The sequence below is a fragment of the Coenobita brevimanus genome, chromosome 16 (assembly GCF_032717465.1).
Source record: "Coenobita brevimanus isolate Jiangsu-jjx chromosome 16, ASM3271746v2, whole genome shotgun sequence".
Taxonomy (NCBI): Eukaryota; Metazoa; Arthropoda; class Malacostraca; order Decapoda; family Coenobitidae; genus Coenobita; species Coenobita brevimanus.
Window position 1 is genome coordinate 30,151,139 of NC_136969.1, and position 20,881 is coordinate 30,172,019.

At 40.9% G+C, this 20,881-nt stretch overlaps 1 protein-coding gene across 1 annotated transcript; it reads right to left on the minus strand.

The window, feature by feature from the left end:
- Positions 1 to 7,296: 7,296 nt before the first annotated feature.
- LOC145390936 (cytochrome P450 2J6-like) lies at positions 7,297 to 19,768 on the minus strand. Its single transcript, XM_080265671.1, has 11 exons — positions 19,646 to 19,768; positions 18,810 to 18,933; positions 17,433 to 17,563; positions 16,336 to 16,505; positions 14,181 to 14,326; positions 13,069 to 13,156; positions 12,239 to 12,359; positions 10,649 to 10,829; positions 9,849 to 9,967; positions 8,628 to 8,768; positions 7,297 to 7,879 (listed from the first exon to the last, which is right to left on the minus strand). Exons 1-11 carry the CDS (start codon positions 19,728 to 19,730, stop codon positions 7,689 to 7,691), a joined length of 1,497 nt encoding a protein of 498 aa, XP_080121797.1. The 5' UTR covers positions 19,731 to 19,768; the 3' UTR covers positions 7,297 to 7,688.
- Between the last annotated feature and the right edge of the window lie 1,113 nt (positions 19,769 to 20,881).

The following is a 20,881-nucleotide window of genomic DNA, read 5'->3' on the forward strand; positions in this document are numbered from 1 at the left end:
CCATGTCGCAATTCTGTCGCATTGGAAGCGGTCGTGCAGCTTCTGGTGGGCTGTTATTCCCTAACACATTCATACAGAAAGGTCCCAGCCTACAGTATGTACACGGCGACCTATTTGTTGCACGTGACCACCTGATACACCTATGCTGCCTACTGGAGCACTGACAACAATACTGTGGCATGGCCATGGTGTTAATAATATTTTTATACTGTGGTCTAGAATTCATTCATTTTCATTCATTGCCAGACGCCATGTATCCCAGACGGGGTGGCCAATGGCTTAGAGTTAATTGTTTTACAGGGAGGGGCACTAATCCTCCACCAAATTAATAATAATAATTATGGCTAATTTCTGTAGTACTTTTAAATGAAAATATATAATATTACTAGAACTACTGTTTTACTTTTTGATTCTTAGATTTTGATTTGATACAAATGGAAATATGTGCTTGTTTTACTTCTATTTTTGAAAATAATATGATGAAGTTATGAAGTAGTTTGCTCGTTTATCTCTAGTTTTGCATATCATTAAATATCTAACTAATCTGTCTTATACTAATAATCAATTGGACCGATTTTTATATGTAATTAAAGTTTGAAATGAAGTAAAACAACGTTTCTTTGTTTAAAGGCTAAATAGGTGGCCAATGGGTGTGGTGCAATACTGTGGAGCCTTGTGTATTGGTACTGAGTCTTCAGGCGTTACGGTGTAGGGGTGAGAATGGTTTGTGGCGTAGCGGCAGTGTGTATGTGTGTGTGTGTGTGTGTGTGTGTGTGTGTGTGTGTGTGTGTGTGTATGTGTGTGTGTGTGTGTATGTGTGTGTGTGTGTGTGTGTGTGTGTGTGTGTGTGTGTGTGTGTGTGTGTGTGTGTTGGTGTTGTGACAGGTGATATGTGGTGTGTGGTTGTGGTGTGTTGTGGGGATAAGGAAGAGTCACCTTTGTTTAGTTAAGAACATTGGCATTAACAAGATTTATTTATTATTGGTTTTAATAACAAGATTGTGATAGAGAATTTTGTGAGGGGTGAGTAAGTAGTTCTAGTTTGTAATTTTATGGAGTATACATTAGCCCCATTATACTGAATTTATATTTAAATTGCTCTGATTATTACTGTATATAATAATAATAATGTACTTAAAACTAGGGTACTATGATAAAATTTGTTATTTTAATTGAACTTATATTACTACTACTACTACTTCTAGTAGTAAACCTGCTCTGCAGTCGGGCCCTGCTGCGGAGGTCACTTATTGCACTGCGCAGTTGACCCTCATGCGGTGTGGTGCGGTGAGGAGCTATCCCTCCTCCCCTTGGGGCTAAGATGGGAATGAATGTGTCTGAGTGGATGAGTAAATTGGGAGAGTGTCGTCCTGTCTCGGCTACCTCCCTTTCCTTGGGAGAAGCAGCATAGGTATACAGATAGATAGACTAATACTGTACTTCTACTACTACCACTACTACTACTACTACTACTACTACTGCTACTTCTACTACTGCTTCCACTGCTGCTGCTGTTGCTGCTGCCTAACAGACAAATACTTTTAGTCTGACATAGTCATTTAATTTTATGGTCTTAATCTGCTCTGTAACTTATGGATGGGAGAGCGTGCACCAAACAAAAGATCCGGCGGCTGTATTGATCGGTGAACTACCACTGATGACCAACATATTTCGCAGCTGTGGAAACTATTTATCTTGAACCGCACTCTCGTCGGATAAGGTACGATTCCTAAATAAATCAATACAAATAAACAGTACCTCTCCCTTATCAGTTTATTTCTGGATATATAATGTGCTTTAATACAGTACTGTATGTTATTAATGCGCTCGATGTCTAGATGGAAAAGATTATACCTTACATACGCGTATAGCCAAATAAATCGCTAAAGAAGAGGTGCCAGGAAGATATAATTAACATACGAGAGAATAATAGGGTATAATGGGCTAATCGCCAAGGAAGAGGCGCTAGGAAAATATAACTACTAGTAATAAATGAGAGAATAATACGGTACAATATGCAAAACAAATCGCTAAGGAAGGGGCACAAGCAGGCCTCCTATGATCAACTCTATACACCCTTTATTCCAAAAATTCTCGTAAATTATTATTTTCAAAGTCACCCACAATCCACCTGTCCCATTTACCTATTCGTAGTTTAACTCCTTCATTTGTGTCATGTATATTTGTGGTCTATTTATGCTGTTACCAAACTAATTTATTCAGCCTGGGAGAAGTCTAATGTGGTATTTTTTATGCTTCCGGCTCATTGGCAAGCTAACCCAGTGAATTGTAGGGTAAATTTGTCCTACCGCGGCCCACCACCCTGATTTTTGCGGTTTGGGAGGAAGTTGAGGGACGTTTTTATACTGTACCTGGACAGCGGAGCCTCCCAGTTATATCGATGCCATTACGCACACTCTTCTCTTTCCACCACCACCTCGTATAGAGAAGGTGTTTAATGAAGGCTGTATCAAACCTCGCCAGTTCTGTAAGGCTTTTCGAAGGTAAATAAAATTAGCTGGAGATAGCAAGAATAAAATACAAAATTATTGAAATACACCATCAGACTGAAGAATTAGGAACCAATGTCCTAATCTTGTTTGATAATCTCTTCAACCCGAGGATTTCCTTTTCACATTATTCTTGCTACCTCCTGACGATGATTCTCACTTTAGGAGTGGTATGACGTACTGAATGGCTGAATAAAGGCTGTATCTACCCCCTTCAGTTCGACTAATTTCTCAAGACTCACCTGGAGATAACAGCAGAACAAAAAACAAAAAACCTCATTGCACTGAATTGAATAGAATGAAATGGAAAAACGTTACCGTAGTCAATAGGTCATGTTGTATTCTACTGTAGGTGGCATATAATTATAGGAGGCTTAGTAACACATCTTCCCTCGTGTTATATTTTGCCTACACCTGATAATTGTCATCTATGCTATTTTTATCGTTCCAGTATCGACACAGTTTGCATCAGTATCAAAAGGATAGTGATGTTTAGGGTTAAAGTGCACAATAAATCCGTTTGTGAGAGGTACGACGAAATCCATCAAACCACTTAGAATACAAGTGGGGAGGCGGTGGCTCAATCGGTAGAGAAGTGGCCTGCAGTCCTACCGGACCCAGGCTCAAATCCCGGCTGGGCAGGGAACAGTTTAAGGATTTGAATTTCTTAAAAATCAGACTTTACTGATCTACCAGAAGACCCGCCGACATGTAAAAATACCCCCGCTAATACCAATACACCAGTCCTGTATGAGACAGCCCTAGCATGTATTCAATATGGACGGTAGGTGTTAGCGCCGAAGTGGTGACATGTAGAGGTGTATTGTATGTAGGAGGACAACTGGGCCTTGGAAGCAGGCTGTGAAGCCTATGCCCAGAGTCGGACATAAAAAAAAAAAAAAAAAAAGTAAAGTTTTCATCAGTATCATGAAGAGGATATTGAGGTGTAGGCCCGACGTGCACAATAAATCATTTTGCAAGAGGTATAAAAAAATCTCCAAACTACTTAGAATGCAATCACCTTACCGTTTTGATGAAATTCTCTCCCACATCCACCAAAGAATGCAACTGTTGCCACTGCGCACCCGTCCTCCACCCTGTGCACCTCTCAAAACACCACACTCAGCAACTTCTCTCACTCCGAACAGGCCGAGGGGTCAGAGTTGCCACATCCAGCTGTTCCGGCAGAAGTTGTCTGTCGGGCTTTTATACTTCCTCGTAATTTTAGTTAATTCTCACAGCACTAGTTAAAGATATATTTCAGAATAGGACTTGGAATATAATAGAAAGTTCATGATTGTGCAACACACGACTTTCAAGATACACACAATACAAAGTGCAAAATACAAACTATGAGTGAACTTTCCCAGATGCTGCTTATATATATATATATATATATATATATATATATATATATATATAAAGAGAGAGAGAGAGAGAGAGAGAGAGCTGCTTCGTAATTCTATATTACTCTCAAATCCCCAGTTAAAGGCATATGGAGGATTAAGACTCGGCATATCCGTAAGAGTTCATGGCTGTTTAATATAAAACAAATGTAATGTATACATACGATACAAACTACAACATACCAGCCATATCAGGTAGCTGGCACCTTGCCATCCCCAGATTAATTATTGCGTTCTTGATCTTATCTGGTGTCTTTTATTCTACTCATGATACCCTTGCCCTGTTTAATAAAGCTCGGAATAGGGTTAGGACTTGGGTACAGCCTTCATTTATCCTTGTGTACGTGATGAATTTCTTAACTTTATATATATATATATATATATATATATATATATATATATATGTGTGTGTGTGTGTGTGTGTGTGTGTGTGTGTGTGTTTATATGTGAGTATATAATTATGTATGCATATATTCACCACGATAGCGTCTTTTGTACTGTTTTTGCTTTCCCTCAGCTATTTGACAATCATTTCCAGAGACTTAGCTACGAGTATTGTGATAGATTTGGTTTGTTATGTGCTGTACAGATATTTCTATACTTTATATATGCGTATATGTATGTATGTGTGTTAATAAAGTAGTTCATACGTGCCTAATACGATCGGAACCAAAACCGGCATATACAACGTATGTGGGTTTATGAATTAGAAAGAAGCCGAGTTGGTGTCGATCGAGAGATGGTCGATGTTAATGGTTAAAATTCAGTGTCAGGGATAGGCGCTGTATCAAAAATGTCTGATCCTATCAAGATCAAAATTCGAACATAGTTATATTACTCTTCCTGCTATATTCGGCTTTTTCGACATTTCATTATTTGTGAATAATCGCTCATCTTGTTGCGTATCATCACGATAATACACCTCCATTCACTGTATTTCCACATTTTCCTACCCCTACTCACGTATCCATTCTACCGGTGTGGGCTACAGTCCACTTTCTCAGTTTTTTTTTTTTTTTTTATGAAAAAAAGTCCCACTCTGTTAACCTGAGGAACAAGTAAAAACGCTTAATTAATCATCATTTGTTAAAGACTGAGAGCATAGCTTGCTCAGCTGTCCCAAATAATTGTACTAAAGGAACTGATATTTGTGACCATAAATTTACAATGTGTACAGAACACACACGTGAATGCTAAACACTATACATATACTGATAAAAATTAATTGGTACCGGTATATATTTCAGTTAACCTGTATAGATGAACAGAGATAAACAGTATATAATATACAATACAGCGGCAGTCAAAAGTTGTGTCGCAAGTCAGTGTCAGTGCAGCTGAGCTTCTACTATCACAGGTTTTGATCCTGACCTTACTTCCTCCACTACTTACTGTCCGACACAACTTTTGTCCCCAACTGGACATACAAAGTTGACTTAAACCCCTTCAGTCAAATGACATTTTGTTGATTTATGCTTGCTACTTCCTTGCTACTTCCTGATGATTTTTATTCATGTTAGCGGAGAACTTTGTTGTGAGGGAGGTCAGTGAAAGCTATATAATAAACCCCCTCATTCTATAGGTTTCTCCCAAGCTGAATAAAATTGTCTGAAGATAAGAGTGAAACGAAATACGTCAGTGGACTGAAGAAGTTAAAACAAAACGACACTAAAAAGAGACAGAATCCCAGTTTCACTTCGATATCTTTTTTCTTAAATTATATTCTTTTACCTTTATGTTATTTTAGGCGAAACTTTTCGAACTGGAGAAGTTTTATTTATGGTTCCACTAAATCCTTCAACAGTAGGAATAATTTCTAAATGAATAAAATAGTCTGATGGTAAAAGGATAGAGTTGTGTGCAGACGCCACATGAAGCACTTTGCCGCAGTAATCATCTCCTTAATTTTGGCCTTTGAAGATGTGGCGAATTATCTATTCACAATATACTGCAATGCAAGACCACAGCATCCTCCAGGTTACCACAGTTGCCTCTCTTTGGTATTACCATAGGCACTCATTTTACTTCACAGCTCACAAAATTTGGATGGATGCCATCGTTCAGTGACGCCAGCTGCCTGCACCGGGGATCAAACCCTGCATGGCACTATGAAAATGACAGCTTTTTTGCAAGCATTGCTTGTCACTCGGTTGCCGAAGTAGCAGTAAGTATAAGATTAAAAAGACTGTAATGAACTGATGAGGTTTAAACAAAGACGACGAAGTCCCAGATTCTGAACCTAGTCTGGGAAGCCAATATGGGAAGTAAGACTCGTATTCTACTGTAGATAGCATAGAAGTCTCCGCAGCACCTCTTCCTAAGCGATTTATTTTGCATACGATACGTGAATCTTCTTTTCTATATTATTCATTTCGCTTTGCTACAGACACAGCTGGCTCCAGTAACATGCAAGAGGATATTGAGATATAATGCGAAGAAAAAATCGCCACTGAGGAGATGCCGCGAAATCTCCAGAGCCAATTAGATTAAGAACTTTAAGCGGCTATGCTATCGCTGCTGCATGCGCTCTGTAATGTGGCATGCAGGCTAACCATATCTAATGTTCACAGCTATTCTATAAATGACCGCCAAAAAATTAACTAAACCTTAGCTGTTGTTGTTGTTGTTGTTGTTGTTGTTGTTGTTGTTGGTGGTGGTGGTGGTGGTGGTGGTGGTGTTGTTGTTGTTGGTGGTGGTGGTAATGGTAATGTTTGTGTTTTTGTGGTGGCCCCAAGCTCATTTGGACGTGAACCAAGTCATCTGCAGGCTGAAGTTTCCCTTTCGCAGGCTTCTTTCGAAAAACGGGGGAAGCTGGGAACCAAGGGATGTTTGTATGCGCAGCCCAGTTATATTGGTGTCACCAAGTGAAGGCGGCTTTCTCCAGCACCCACTCATTAGCTGTCTATATTTTTACCTTTCACCAAGTGTCTTCGTTTGCTGGCACCAACTTAACCATGTCGCTCATCTGATCGGTTATGCAAACGTCCCTGAACTACTTCCTAACCCCCGAAATGAGAGCAGATGATCAATTTAAGCCCGCAGTCCACCGGTTTCATGTTTCAGATGAACCCGGAGCTACAACAACAACAACAGCAACAACAACAACAACATCTACCGCCACTACTACTACTACTATAACTATCTTTCACCATGTTGACGTATTTTATCATTTTTCTTGCAACCCTAATATACTGTCACTCACTTAAGGAGACTCTGCTCGACCTGCTGATGTTGAATATAGCTTTCTTTTACATCTTCAGTAAATGAGGTCTCCCGTAAGGTATATAAAATAGTCTGGAGAAAACAAGAATATAATGAAAATTACGTCACCAAACTGAAGGGGTAAAAAATAAAGCCATCATCATCATCATCATCATCATCATCATCATCATCATCCTGACCTTGATGTAGTTCTGTCATGTTTAGGTACAGGAGGTATTCATCCTTTTGCGATTTCTTTCCCGTAGCTTGATGGCAGAATAACACAATACTACGGCACTACACTCTTTCCATAGCACTTCTTTGTGATTAACAATATAATTACAATGTCAATCTTTCGTTACAACTCGGCATGTAAGGTGGACTTAATGTCAAGCTAAAGAGAACATAATGGGTGTGATGGTAGAGCTGCCGGCAAACGAGCCTCACACTCCTTTTCATTGTGGTCTTTCTTGTTGATGGCCAAGACGGTGAAGTTTGGTGTCCGATGGCAAACGTACACTAACAGGAGTCACTGGACAAAAAAGTTTATTTGTCCAGTTTCTGACACCTTTCACTCCTTCTTAGCGTGACCATTCCTGCTGGTGGCAAAGACGGTGAAGTCTGGTGGTCGGTTGAAAATGGTGTGCTCCAACCACTTCACGGGGTCGTCGGATAGGCGCCATGAGAACCGATGGATCAGCGTGGTGAGGAAGAGGAACAGTTCAAGCTTGGCCAGGGACTCTCCTAGACACACACGTTTGCCTGTAGAGGAACAAGAAAAAAAAACAGTTAGCTCTTTTTCGTTAGGGAGGCAAAATAAGTCGCTAAGGAAGAGGCGCTAGAAAACTATTAAATCACAAGAAGTGGTGAAACAGTGTGGTGAGGAAGAGGAACAGTTCACGCTTGGCCAGGGACTGTCCTAAACATATACGCTTCCCTGTAGAACCAAGAGAAGTTAGCTTGGGGTGAAGGAATTAAGATGTGTTATTAAGTTTTTCGGAGGAGGAGCTTAAACATTTCCCAAATCACGGGACACGGTGAATCAGCGTGGTTAGGAAGGAGTTTGGCTTGAATTTGGACTTTGCCGTTGCCTATGAGAAAGCGTCAAGGTTAAGGTAGGCTAAATTTGGTTAAGTGATGTTGGACGTGCTTGAGCTGTGTGTGGGGGTGTGTGTGGGTGTGTGTGTGTGTGTGTGTGTGTGTGTGTGTGTGTGTGTGTGTGTGTGTGTGTGTGTGTGTGTGTGTGTGTGTAGGGGTGTTTTTTAGATTCGGTTGTAATGTGTGAACGTATCTCACCAAGAACGAAGGGCATGAAGTGGTCTGGCTTGAGGAATGCCTTCGTCAGTGAAGTTAGTTTAGCTTAGGTTAGGTTAGATTGGGCCAGGTTAGGTGAGTTTAGGTTAGTTTAGGTTAATTTAAGTTAAATTAGGTTTAGTTAGGTTACATTAGGATTAGGTTAGCTTACGTTAGGTTAGTAGTAAGGTTATACATGGTTTGAGAATAATCTCACCGAAACCGAATGGCATGAAGTGGTCAGGCTTGAATACTTTGCCGTCATCAGTGAGGAAGTGCTGAGGCCTGAACTTGTCCGGCGCCTCCCAGTACTTAGGATCCTTCAAGCCGTGAGACAGGTTGAACATCACCGCCGTCCCTGCAGCCATCATTATCATCATCATCAACATCGTCATCATCACCATCATCAACATAGTCATCATCATCACCATCATCCAGACATCGTTTTGTATCTTCTGTTCAAATACGTATTTTTATTCTTAATTTTCTTGCTGTCCTAGAACCCTCGTCTTCAGCCGTTGAGAGACTTCGAACTGAAGGAATTAGATACAGCCTTTGATATCGTAACCCTCATTAACTCTTCATTACGAAAGGTCTGTCCCAGGTTGAATAAAATTAGGTGCAGAGAACAGGAGTACAGAATAAATTAAGTCATCAAACTGAAGGGGATAAACTGAATCAGAGTTTTGTCCATTTAAGTTTACCTTTCTTGTTAGCAGACTATTTTATTCAGCATAGGAAACGCCTCTCGTATTGAGATTTATAAAGGCTATATCTAACTCCTCCTATTCGAAAAATCTGTCCTAAGTCGAGTAATATCGTCAGAATATGGAAAGAGTAAAAACAAAAAATCCCCGGGAACGGAATTGACACATTTGTTTATGTTTCTCTTTCTCAGTTTTATTTTTCTATAAATATCATGTAAGAGGATAAAAACTAATCAATATCGTAATTTTTTAACCTGCAAAAGGACGAAGAACTTTGCAAGGGTAATATAAAAGCACAGGATGATCCATGTATTACTTAACTACACTAATTTCATGTATTACAAGGACGATTCATTAGCGTTACCATTGTCCATCTAGCATCAGAGTCTACTTTCCATAACCCTTTTCACTCTGTATAGTGTCTGCTTTTATACGTACAGTAATTGCATGGTTGATTAGTAATGATATAAGACAGCCAGCCAAAGTGTCTCCGGCCTTCACAAAAGTAGAATGAGCCGTCCTCGCAACACACAATATAAGTACAGTACAATATACGGACCACCCATCATTCTCTCTCTCTCTCTCTCTCTCTCTCTCTCTCTCTCTCTCTCTCTCTCTCTCAACGCAACACATTCTATTACAAGAGAAAATATACTGAGAGCAGATGAACGTTCCCACTTTCATCCTCTCTCCCTGCCTCTCTCTTTCTGTCTCTCGATCCATGCACTAACCTTTCGGGATCCTGTAGCCCCCAATCTCAGCGTCGTCTATGGTCTCGTGCGGCACAGCGAAGGGGATGAGGTCTGCCATTCGCTGTACCTCGTAGATGGTGGCGGTGCAGTACGGCAGGCTGACCCCACACGGTTTTATGTCAGAACGAGAAGGAGCATTCATACAGCACAACACCCACGCCCTACAGTCGGCTTGATGCCCTTCCTTGACCCCCTGCCCTGTGATTGAGTGCTCTAAAAAATTAATTACTTCCTTCTTGCCTGACCCTCAACCAGTTTACCGAGTTTGGTTCAGAGTGGATAAAATTATTTAAGTAGAGATTACCCTGTGACCTTGAGCTTTGATTTATTGTTCTGAATATACACTCGGTTCATTCTTCACTAACCTTAAACCCATCTGCCAAATTTCATCCAAATAAAATAAAAACGTTAAATTGAAGGGCTAAACTTTTGACCTTGTCCTGTGACCTTAACCTTCGACCGATTACTCTCAAAACTGAATAACTTCATCCTTTCTTGCCTTTTATCCCTTCCACCAAGTTTCGTCAAAATCCTATGACCATTCGTAACCTAAAGCTAATCAGTTGTTCTTCTGCTGGTCTTTAGTTATTATGTCAGATCTGGTCCAGTACTGTCTTGGTAGTAGACAGAATGACAGACAGACGGACAAACATACAAATACATATTGAAACACCGTGCTTTCCTGACTGATAACAGCTAATCCCATATTAACAAGCAGTCAGGTTCTCTAATATCTGTCTGTCTGTCCGTCTGTCCGTCTGTCTGTCTGTCTCACCCACCTGTCCATCTGAGCGAGAGTGGGCAGGTGATCTAGCCCCACCACCCTGTCCAGCTCCTCCTGCATGGCCACCTGGACCTCGGGATTGCTGGCCAGTAGGTAGATGGCCCACCAAAGAGTGTTGGAAGTCGTCTCACTCCCGGCAAGAAACAGCTCCAGAATGTTGGCTTTGAGATGAGCCACTGGGGAGGAAAAAGTTGCCCATTAACACCTGCAGCTCAAGGAATTTATTTGTTTATTTATTACCACCCGCGTTGCGAAGCGAGCGGTGTGGTAATGTTTTCAGTTGTGAGGTATGTGGGTAAACAAGATATCTCATGAACGGCTCGAGCTATCAACATGAAACTTTCAGGGTATCAAGATATGGCCAAAATGTTGGACGAGGTCGAAAACGGGCAGTCGGGGTCAAGGTCATGGTCACCAAAGGTCAATTAGTTGACCTTTGGCAGCCATTTTGGTGACCTTAACCTTGACCCCGAGTGCCCATTTTCGAACTCGTCCAAGATTTTGGCCATATCTTGATACCCTGAAAGTTTCATGTTGATAGCTCAAGCCGTTCATGAGATATGTTGTTTACCCACACACAAACAAAGCCAGCCAGCCAACCTCACAACTGCAGACAGTACTACTCCGCTCTCTTCTCAGTGCTGATGGTAATAACGCATCACTTCTGAGCGATACTTTTCAGATGCAGAGAAGTAACTCAGTCTGATACTATGCCACTAAATAATTATGTCGCTATATATAAGACACTAAGAAACAAAGTTGTTGGGTGCTAGTTGTCCAATATATTCTTCATTTGATTTCATACAAACTTAGTGACTGGGTTGAAGATCAGCCTTTTTTTTTTTTTTTTTTTTCTTTGAGCAAGTCAAATATCAAGGACACATGGCACGGTTAACTTGAACAGATCTGATCCAACTTAGACCAGTTTTTGTGGAAGGGTTGAAGGTAGGGCAAGTACGAAGGGTGTCGATTTCGAAAGCACTTAGTCATCCTCAGGTCACAGAGAAAGGTAAAAGAAAAAAAATATCGACTCCTGTGTGTCTATGTGTGAATGAAGTAATGAAAACTGTCTTGATCTTGAACCAAACTAAGTGAATAGGTTGGGGGTCAGACAAGGTGGTGATCTACTCCTTCTTGAGAATACCCGACTAAAGGCAAGGTCACATGGTAAGATCAGCTAATTCAGTATTTAACTGATTTAAGCCAAACTTGGTTGGAACGCTTTACGGTAAACTATGAATAAAGAGGATTTGATTTTGAGAACATCCAATAAAATGTCAAAACCACATTGTATGATGAAAGTTCGATGTGTGTGTTCCAGTGTACTTTATTAACTTGATCTGATCTGGTGTACTATGGGCAAGAAAAGTCCTGTCGCGTCTGTCTCTCCATGGACTTTTTATATCGGTATTGTGAATCTGACGCTAACGACACTGATGACTGTGTTGTGTGTCCAGACAAACTTAACAATGTCGGTAGATGCAGAATCAAGAGGATGGCTGTTAAAATACATGGAAAGAGAAGCAGGAGAAAAGACACGATATTTGTTGCTGTGTGTGTGTGTGTGTGTGTGTGTGTGACCTACTGGACAGTGGCGTGTCCCTGCCCTCCCTCGTTGCCTCCTCCATGCCTTGTTGATACTGGCCGATGTAGCTGCCCCAGTCCGCCATGCCGCCCGTCTGTTCGGTGTACTTGGCCATCTCGCCCTGGACGGGAAAAAAATGGAAAAGAATGAGGAAAATCTTAAAACCCTCATGAAAAAATATATGATATAAAAAAATCATTTGTCGTAAATACCACCGAGGAAAAAAGTTCGCCTAAATTTTTCCTCTTTTCTATATCTTGCTTTCCACTGACCAATATTCTCAAACTAAGAGAGAGAGAGAGAGGGGGGGGGGAGTTGGTATGTTTCTCCATCCAAATACTGTATAATTCTCTGATAATATGATGCGTAAGGGAGAAAACTGACTTTCATATCCAAAGTGTGAATTAGATGCAGTGGAACTGTAGGCAAACACTTGTTCCCGAGTGTACATAAGGAGGAGGAAGGGGGTAGTGTTATTTTAGCAACTATGTATCTATCTGTCTAGATATGTCTGTCTGTGTATGTATGTATGTATGCATGCATATCTATCAGTCTATCAATTCATCTATTTATCTATCTGGTGATCTACGAGTATCTTTATCTATCGACCTGTTTAGCTATCTGTCTATGTCTACCTGTCTGTCGCCAGACGCCTTAATCCCGTAAAGGAGTGGCCACAAACAAAGTGCCTCCAGGTCACCCTGTCTTTCACCAGGCTGCCCTGCCTCCAACTGACAACATATTCATATACCTCTCCACCCGATCCCTCCACTTCATCTTCAGTTTCCCCATTCCTCGTCTTCCCCTCTAGGTAGGTTTGGCAACGTTACCTCAATGAATTCTAGTAGATCTTTCATGTATCCTTCTGTTTTCTGGATGAGGTCCAAGTTTGGGAAGATTTTCTTGATCCACCGAAATCTGGAATAAGAAGAAGGTTTAGATCAATGTCTGTCGACTGCACGACGGACATTCGCCTATAATACGACTCCACGGCACTGACAAGGAACCTACACGTGGTGGCGGTATGCACCCTGGGCAGAGCAGCTGTGGCGTCCACCCGGGAACCAGACCTCCTATTTCCCCGCAACTCGCCGTGCAAAAGGATCCTGCTCCAACCCTGGTGACGCGCTGTCCACCACAAAGGGGGCGCCGGATCCCGACACGGTGTATACACTATATATACTTTACCTGGAGGACGGCCCCACAGAGGGAGTTAATTGCCTATGGTCGACAGGTCTTCTCGGCCAGACAGACCGGGGTTAAAGTACAACAATGGCTACAATGACTTCTATATTTTAGTGTAAATACTGCTACATGTCTTTGCCTCAGCTGGCATTTGCAGTAAAACCCGTAGGTATGGCTATGTGTCGTTTTCTCCTTGTCATAAAAGGCTTGTATCATCATTATCTTAGTGACTTATTATATTTCACTCTCATTTTGCCTGTTGTTTTGTTTATGTATATTGAATATCGATATACTGTAGTCTGCAGCAGTATCGTTCAAAAGGATGAAAAGCTGTTATGTGTAAAGTAAATCTCTGGGGAGTCTATGCCCCGTAAAATACAGCCCTATCACATGCATTTCATTTGCATAGTTTCGTGTCTTGAAACTCAATGGGAACAGATTTTTGTTACATCCTGAAAAAATGAACTAGCCTCTCAAAGTGCATGGCCAAGCGTATAAACATTTACCGCAGAGCAAGGTAGAGTGGGTTGAAGGTCTGTAACATCTTTTTAACCTCAGATTTTCATGTCATTGATGTTCCTACCAAGCAATTTTATTATACTGAAGACATCACCTCATTAGCGAAGATGGTTAATGAAGGCTATACCTAACCCCTGGTTAGAGATCTCTCTACTGAGCTTAATAAAATGGCCTGCATAGAATAAAATTATTAAATAATAAAGGGTTTACTATGGCTAATCGTCGTCTCATCATTTACCTTTGAGCAGGGTGGAATGGATTAAACGTCTGTAACATCTTGTTCACCTTGTCCACCAGTTCCTCAAGCTTGGCATCGGTGTGGCTGAACCTACTGCCAATTGCGATGGCCCAGATCACGTTGACGATACTTCGGTTGAATGTGAGCTGTGGGAATAAGGTAGATATTTTCGTTAACGATACTTCTGTTGAATGTGACCTGCGGGAAGATAGATATTTACGTTAACGATATGTTACGAAGCTGGATTGCTAGCTAGGTAGTGCTGGAGAATTCTCGACGATTCTCACATTTTTCCGTTACGAGGCAGAGTTGTCAGATAGCCTACTGCTGTGAGTGGAAGTACTCTGTAGAATTATGCATTCATTCTTATTCTTTTTATTTTCTCTGTAACATTTTATTTTGGTGATTGTTAAAATGCGTAATTTAAGTTCATTTTGTATGCTAAAGAATTTAAAATGCTACGTAATGTAAGGGAACTCTGGAATATTTTGGATTTGGTAACTGTTGTTGCTAAAGTATAGTAGAACATTCGAGTGTCGAGCAAAACTGGGGAAGAGAATAGAGGAGTTTCAGTTTAGTTTGACTTGTGGCCTTGTAAAGTTAGTGTAGCTCTGGAATTGTGATGCAGACAGTGTACAGTAATTACTAGGTAAAATAAAGACTACGTGAGAAGCCCGTGTTATTACGCCTGAGCTGATCTTGTGTACTGTACACTGAAAGGCAGACCATACGAAGAACGATTCACTGGGTGAAGTCCTTCCCATACTAAACTACTGCTGTTGGAGCCTGTGGCAGTGTGAGACTTGGACGTAACAGATAATTCTGTTAAACATCAACTGTGGGAAGAGGAAAGATATTTATTTATGGAATCTCGTTTTTAAATCTTCAACATAGTCTTTTTTTTTTTTGTCCAGTTATCCCGAGATTATTATTATTTTTTTCTAATGCAGTTTTATGCAGCTTAGGGGACACTTTCCAAAAACGTCTGGCGGTAACAATAAAATACTAATGACTCTCTCTGGCTGAGAGAGTCACATCATTTTGTGAAGCTAGTTACAGGCCAACTACATCATCCAAAATCGATCTTTTTACCCTCCACTTGACAGTGTCACAGGAGGGTACTGTTGTCTCTGGTGTCTGTCTTAGAGCTGGGTGGTTGGGCATAGATATTTTCGTTTGCGGAGCAATTTTCAGAAAGTATTAAGTATAGAGTCATGAAATTTCACATAGTTATATGTCTTATAGTGAGCTGGTGCCTTTTTGATAGTTAGAACGTTGTGTCTTTAGTAGTTGCTTTGAAAATTAATTAGAAAAAAAATATCAGATTTCATTGCAACCGGAGCAAGTAATCTCAAGCCACAAATCAAAACGTATTCACTGTAGAGTCATGGAATTTCACATAGTTCTTTGTCTTACAGTGAACTGGTGCCTTTTCTTAGGTAAAATGTTGTGTCTCAAGTAATTTTTAAAAAAAATAATGAAAAAGTAAAAAAAAAAAAAAAAAACTATTCTCTCAGAGATTTCAATGCGACCTGCTGTCTCTATTATACAGAAGGAGGAAATGAGGGCTGAGGGCCGTTATTCGCTTGGTTATGTGTGCAGGGAGGAGAGGGTTATGTACCTAGTCAGCTGGAGGGTTGCAACAGCGTAGCGTTGCCTATTTTTCTGACATGCGATTAAAGTAAAATAACATGGAAAAACAAATCTAACTAACTCACTCCCATATGTAAAAGAAGGGGGGGAGGAGGGAGGGGGGGGACGACAGGGACTGATATTGTGAATTTTGGCTCATTTCATCTCAATATGTTTTCTTCTCCTGATACCTGCTGGAATATTCGAACCCGGAACAATAAATCCCGTTACGAGAGGAAATGCGTTACAAATCTTCCTGTCAATATCAAGTTCGTACTCTAAGTGCCATTGGAGATTTAGCAACACCTCTTCCTTCGCGATTTATTCTGCTTATTACAATTTAACATCCTCTTGTGTGTTATTGCTGTAAACCACGTTGATATTAAAACAAAATAAATAAAACAACTTTAAATTTAAAAAGCAAAATAAAGCGCTAACGGAGGGGTAATACAAAGCCTCCTATGCCATCTAGAAAACGATCAGAAGTTCTATAGGTCGCCTCAGTCCAAGCCAACAAACTTACCCCAATATTGAGCTTCTTCTCCTGATTACGTTTGAAATACTCCAGCAGCTCCTCCAGTTCGCTCTGCATGATGGGCTCCAGCGTCTGTCTTCCTAATCCCAGATCCTTTAAGGTCCTAAGGGTAAAACGACGCTGGTTCTTCCACACCTCACCACTCGTGCCCAAGATACCTGTAGGAGGAGAGAATGGTTAAGGTCTTTATCACGAACCTACGGAATACTTATCGCTACTTTAGTCGGTTTGTTTCCACCTAAGGGGGCCACTGCCACAGCTTTAGTACTAAGTCGTGCTTGTTTGAAACTCGATAACATGAACCATAGATGTGAGTCGAGAATGAGTCTTCTTGATTTCTATACTAATTTTTACTCTTAACTTAGTCTAAAACTGCCATCTCTCCACCTTGAATGTTACACTGACACTAGAATATGATACTAGTCACGAAAGAGTGCTGCGGGAAGGATGTGGAGTTGTAGTACTGCCTTTTTCTCCCACTGAAGTATGTGATATAAGCTGAAAAGGACGAAAATCTGGGCCAAGTTAGGATAAAAAGAATACTGCCAAATCGACCCCCCAATCTGACTACGCTTGGCCATCAGATGAACCGAAAGAGGCTCGGGATCTTCGTCAGGGCAAAACAAACGCTCTATAGTATCAGTAGTCACTCAAGAATAATTTAGAACCTATTATCAGTGACACATGAGGCTTCGTAGCACCTTTTCTCAGCGATTTATTTTGCATTTTACACAACATCATCCTTTTGTGTGCTAATTATGACGTTTAACTATCGGCATAATTTTCAGCGCTGACATACAAGAAAATACCGAGAAGTAATATGCTGAGTAAATCGCTAAGGATGAGGTACTACGAAGGCTACTGTGTCACAAGTCGTAATCTGAGTGACATTACTGTATAAGTTTCGTAGTCCCTTTTTCTTAGCGATTTACTATGCTTTTTGCACCTTGATATCCTCTTTTGTACCATTTTACACATTTTTAGTACCGGGATATTTTACATCAACAAAGCAGGAGAGGATAATGATGTGCAAAACGCGGAATAAATCGCAGAGGAAAAGGTGTTACGTAATCCTGTCGACTTACCAAGCTTTGAGGACGTGTTTCCCGTGATGATCTTGTCTCTTTTGCTGAATAATAGAAGGTCAATACGTCCTGAGAATGCTGGGTCGGCTTGGGCTGTCTTCATGAGGCCCGGGTCGCTGATAAGCACGCCCCTGGAAAGAATATTGAAGATGGGTTCTGCGTGGCCCGAAACTTTAGAGAGAGAAAAAAGAAAAAAATAAATAAATAAATAAAGCAAGCTCTATCCTGCGTCTTTCTCCCTCCCAACATTTCTAAGTGTCATATTGAACCATCTACATATTGAAAAGAAAGAGAATTATACTTCAATATGGACGTGTTTTAATTAAGATATTGATAAGTGGAAGAATTACATCACATATTAAAAGTGGAATAGTGGTAGGTGGGGGGCACTCACCATCCACTCACTGGATATAGTGCTGCTCTCGGATGATTGTCCATTCCTCTCTTCCTTCCTTCTTTCCTCCCTTCCTCTTTTGTCTTTCTTTCTTTCATTCTTTCCTCTTCCTTCTGTCTACAGGTGATTCTACACTGCGTGACAAGCCGAATGGTTTCCTGTACACCACGAAACCATTTCCTACGCTGGGTTGTAACCATTTAACCAGATTATGGCGCCTGGCAGTTTATGGGGAAATCAAGTTGCTCCAGTCGTACTGAGACTGTGTAGGTTTGTATCCAAGGGATGATTGGGGTTTATTGCTCACGTAATGCCACTCAGGGATGAGTAAGGCTGGCCACTCTCATCTTAAATGTCAGGACCAACTTGCCTAGCCCCGGGCTCCTACGCTCCTCATGGGGCAACACTGGGTTTGATGATGATGATGATGATGATCATTATGATTAAAGGTGGACGAATTACTCCCTCATTATTACCCTAAATACTACAGAGCTGTGAATAATTAGTGAAAGTAATATTTAGCCCCTCCCTGTAAAACAAATAACTCAAAGTCAATAGCCACCCCTTACGGGATTATGGCGACTGGCAACAGATAGATAGATAGAATATTTAGCCCATTAAGCTCGTAAATAATATTCTAAGTTGGCTGAAATAGTTTGAAAGGAGCGCAAATACGTTAATATATGACTTCCTCGGTCTGTTGGGGTATATCCTCTCAGAAAACATAAAACCTTGCCATATTCTCCCTCCCCCCCCTCTCTCTCTCTAATCATACGTCTATCAATCTATCTATTTGTCTACTGTAACTCTCTGCTTACCTGCCTACCTACTCATCCACCCACCTACTTACCTACCTACCGATCAGTCAGTCCATCAGTCATTCAATCATCTACATCTCTTTACTTATCTACCAGCCTATCTACCTACCTACCTACCTACCTACCTATCTCCACAATCCTCCTCCAAAAACATAACTCCCTCACCATTTATTGAAGACTTTGTAGCTGAAGACCCCGCCATAAGTCTTTCTGTAGTCATTGAGAGCCACCTTGGGAGTCTTATACAGAAGATAGATGATGTTGCCTAAGAAGGGAAGCGTGATGGGGCCTGAAAAAGGAGATGGAGATCGAGTTAGATTTCTTCCGGATTTTACATGGCATATTAAGCTTCGTGGACCCCCCTTTCTAGCGATATATTTATTTAGGAAGCTTCGTAGCCCCTTCTCTCTAACAATTTATTTATTTCGAGATGCTACAAATGAGGTTGCCTAAGGAGGGACGCAAACTGGGGCTTAGAAAGAGAAGGTGGAGGTAAAATTAGAGATGGCTTTGTATTCTAAGTCCCGAATTCTCTTCGGGCAAGGAGGTCCCTGTCACCTCTTCCTTAGCGATTTATTTTTAGATACTGGTGGTTAATATCCGTCTGTACACTATTTATGCAGAGTTTGGTGATATTGAATGGGTTTATATCACACAGAAGAGGGCAGTAAGGTGCAAAAAAAAAAAAAAAAAAAAAAAAAAAAAAATCGCTTAGGAAGGTGTTAGGAAGATTCCTTAATCAACGAGAATACTGGTATAGGTGACATAGGTTTAGTAGCACCCTATGCAAGAAATGTGTTTTAAGCTAGTAATGAAGTAAGAAAAATATGCATAGATTTTAAAAGCACATTCGTCACTTTTTACCATATAGTTTTATCAGATTACAGGTTCATAATTATCACTCAGCGATGGTTGAAGCGAATTTTTGTTGTCGAGTGTACATATATCTCAAAAAGGGAACCCCTGAGCTATAGAATTGCAAGAGAGGTAAAGTAACTCACCTGGAGGGAAGTTTGGTGGTTTGTCATTGGCCCAGAGCATCAGGGCAGCCACCACCACCACCACCAGAATGATTGTCAGCCACATCCTCACAGAACCACGAAATGAACGTCACCTATGTGGTCTCCTAAGCTGGAAACAAAAAGGGAGAACAGGATGTGAAGAGGAAACAGTGATGGCTAAGAGAAATGTTAAGACTCTGAAAAGGAGCGTTAGAACTGATGCAAAATATATGAAGAGGAGGGAGGAGGATGAAAGAGAGGAAGGCGTGTAAAAGTAATCTAACTTTAGCTGAAAAAATAACAAAAAAAGTCTTAGGGTTGAAGACGTCAAGCCATTACAGCTACCTCCACTATAACAATCGTCGTTTAATTTTCAGGAAATAAAAGAAGGTCTCCAAGGTAGCCTCCTATACTAAAAAAGAAAAAAACAAGTCTGACAGCAGTTGAAGAGAAATAGCAAATGAGGTCCTCAGGTTGAAAATGTCAACTAAAACAAATAATAAAGATCTTAAACCACCACCATCAAAAACAGTCACAGAACAATACAAAGAAAGTCATTGTGGCGATCTCCTAAGGTGGATAAGGTAATCTGACGCCAACTGGAAAAAATGAAAAAGGAAATTAAGCTATTGTCCCCACCAGAGCTGAAAATTTAAAAAGTTGACCCACTAGCACCACCAGAGCTGAAAAAAATGAACTTTAATCCATCACCACCATCAAAGCTGAAAATGAGAAACGTTAACCCACCATCACCAACATCACCACCACCATCCACATCTCAGAAGAAAGAAAGAAAGAAAGAAGGACGGAAAGAAAGCTGCTGATGCAAGTAACAGAGTGACAGTCAAAGATAATTATTTGAGTGGGAGGAGCAGGAAGGGGGAGGGATGAAGTGCAGAAACGGGGAGAGAGTGAGGGATGGGGAGAGAGGAATTGAGAGGAGGAGAGAGAGGGTAAAGGAGGAATTGAGAGGAGAGTGAACTACGTCAGTCGCACAAGCTGTAAAAAGTAGCCTAACCAAATGTCAACTGGAATACAATGCAAACGAGATTAGTCACCCAAAACATCAGGCAAACAGTCTGACGTAGGCTGGAAAAAATACTGATGACGTTATGCCGCCTTCACTGCTGCCACCACCACTACCACCACTACCACCACCACCACCGTTGCCAACATCCTTATAGAACCACCTCAGGGACATCACTGCCTTATCCAAGGGCGCGTCACACTAAAAAA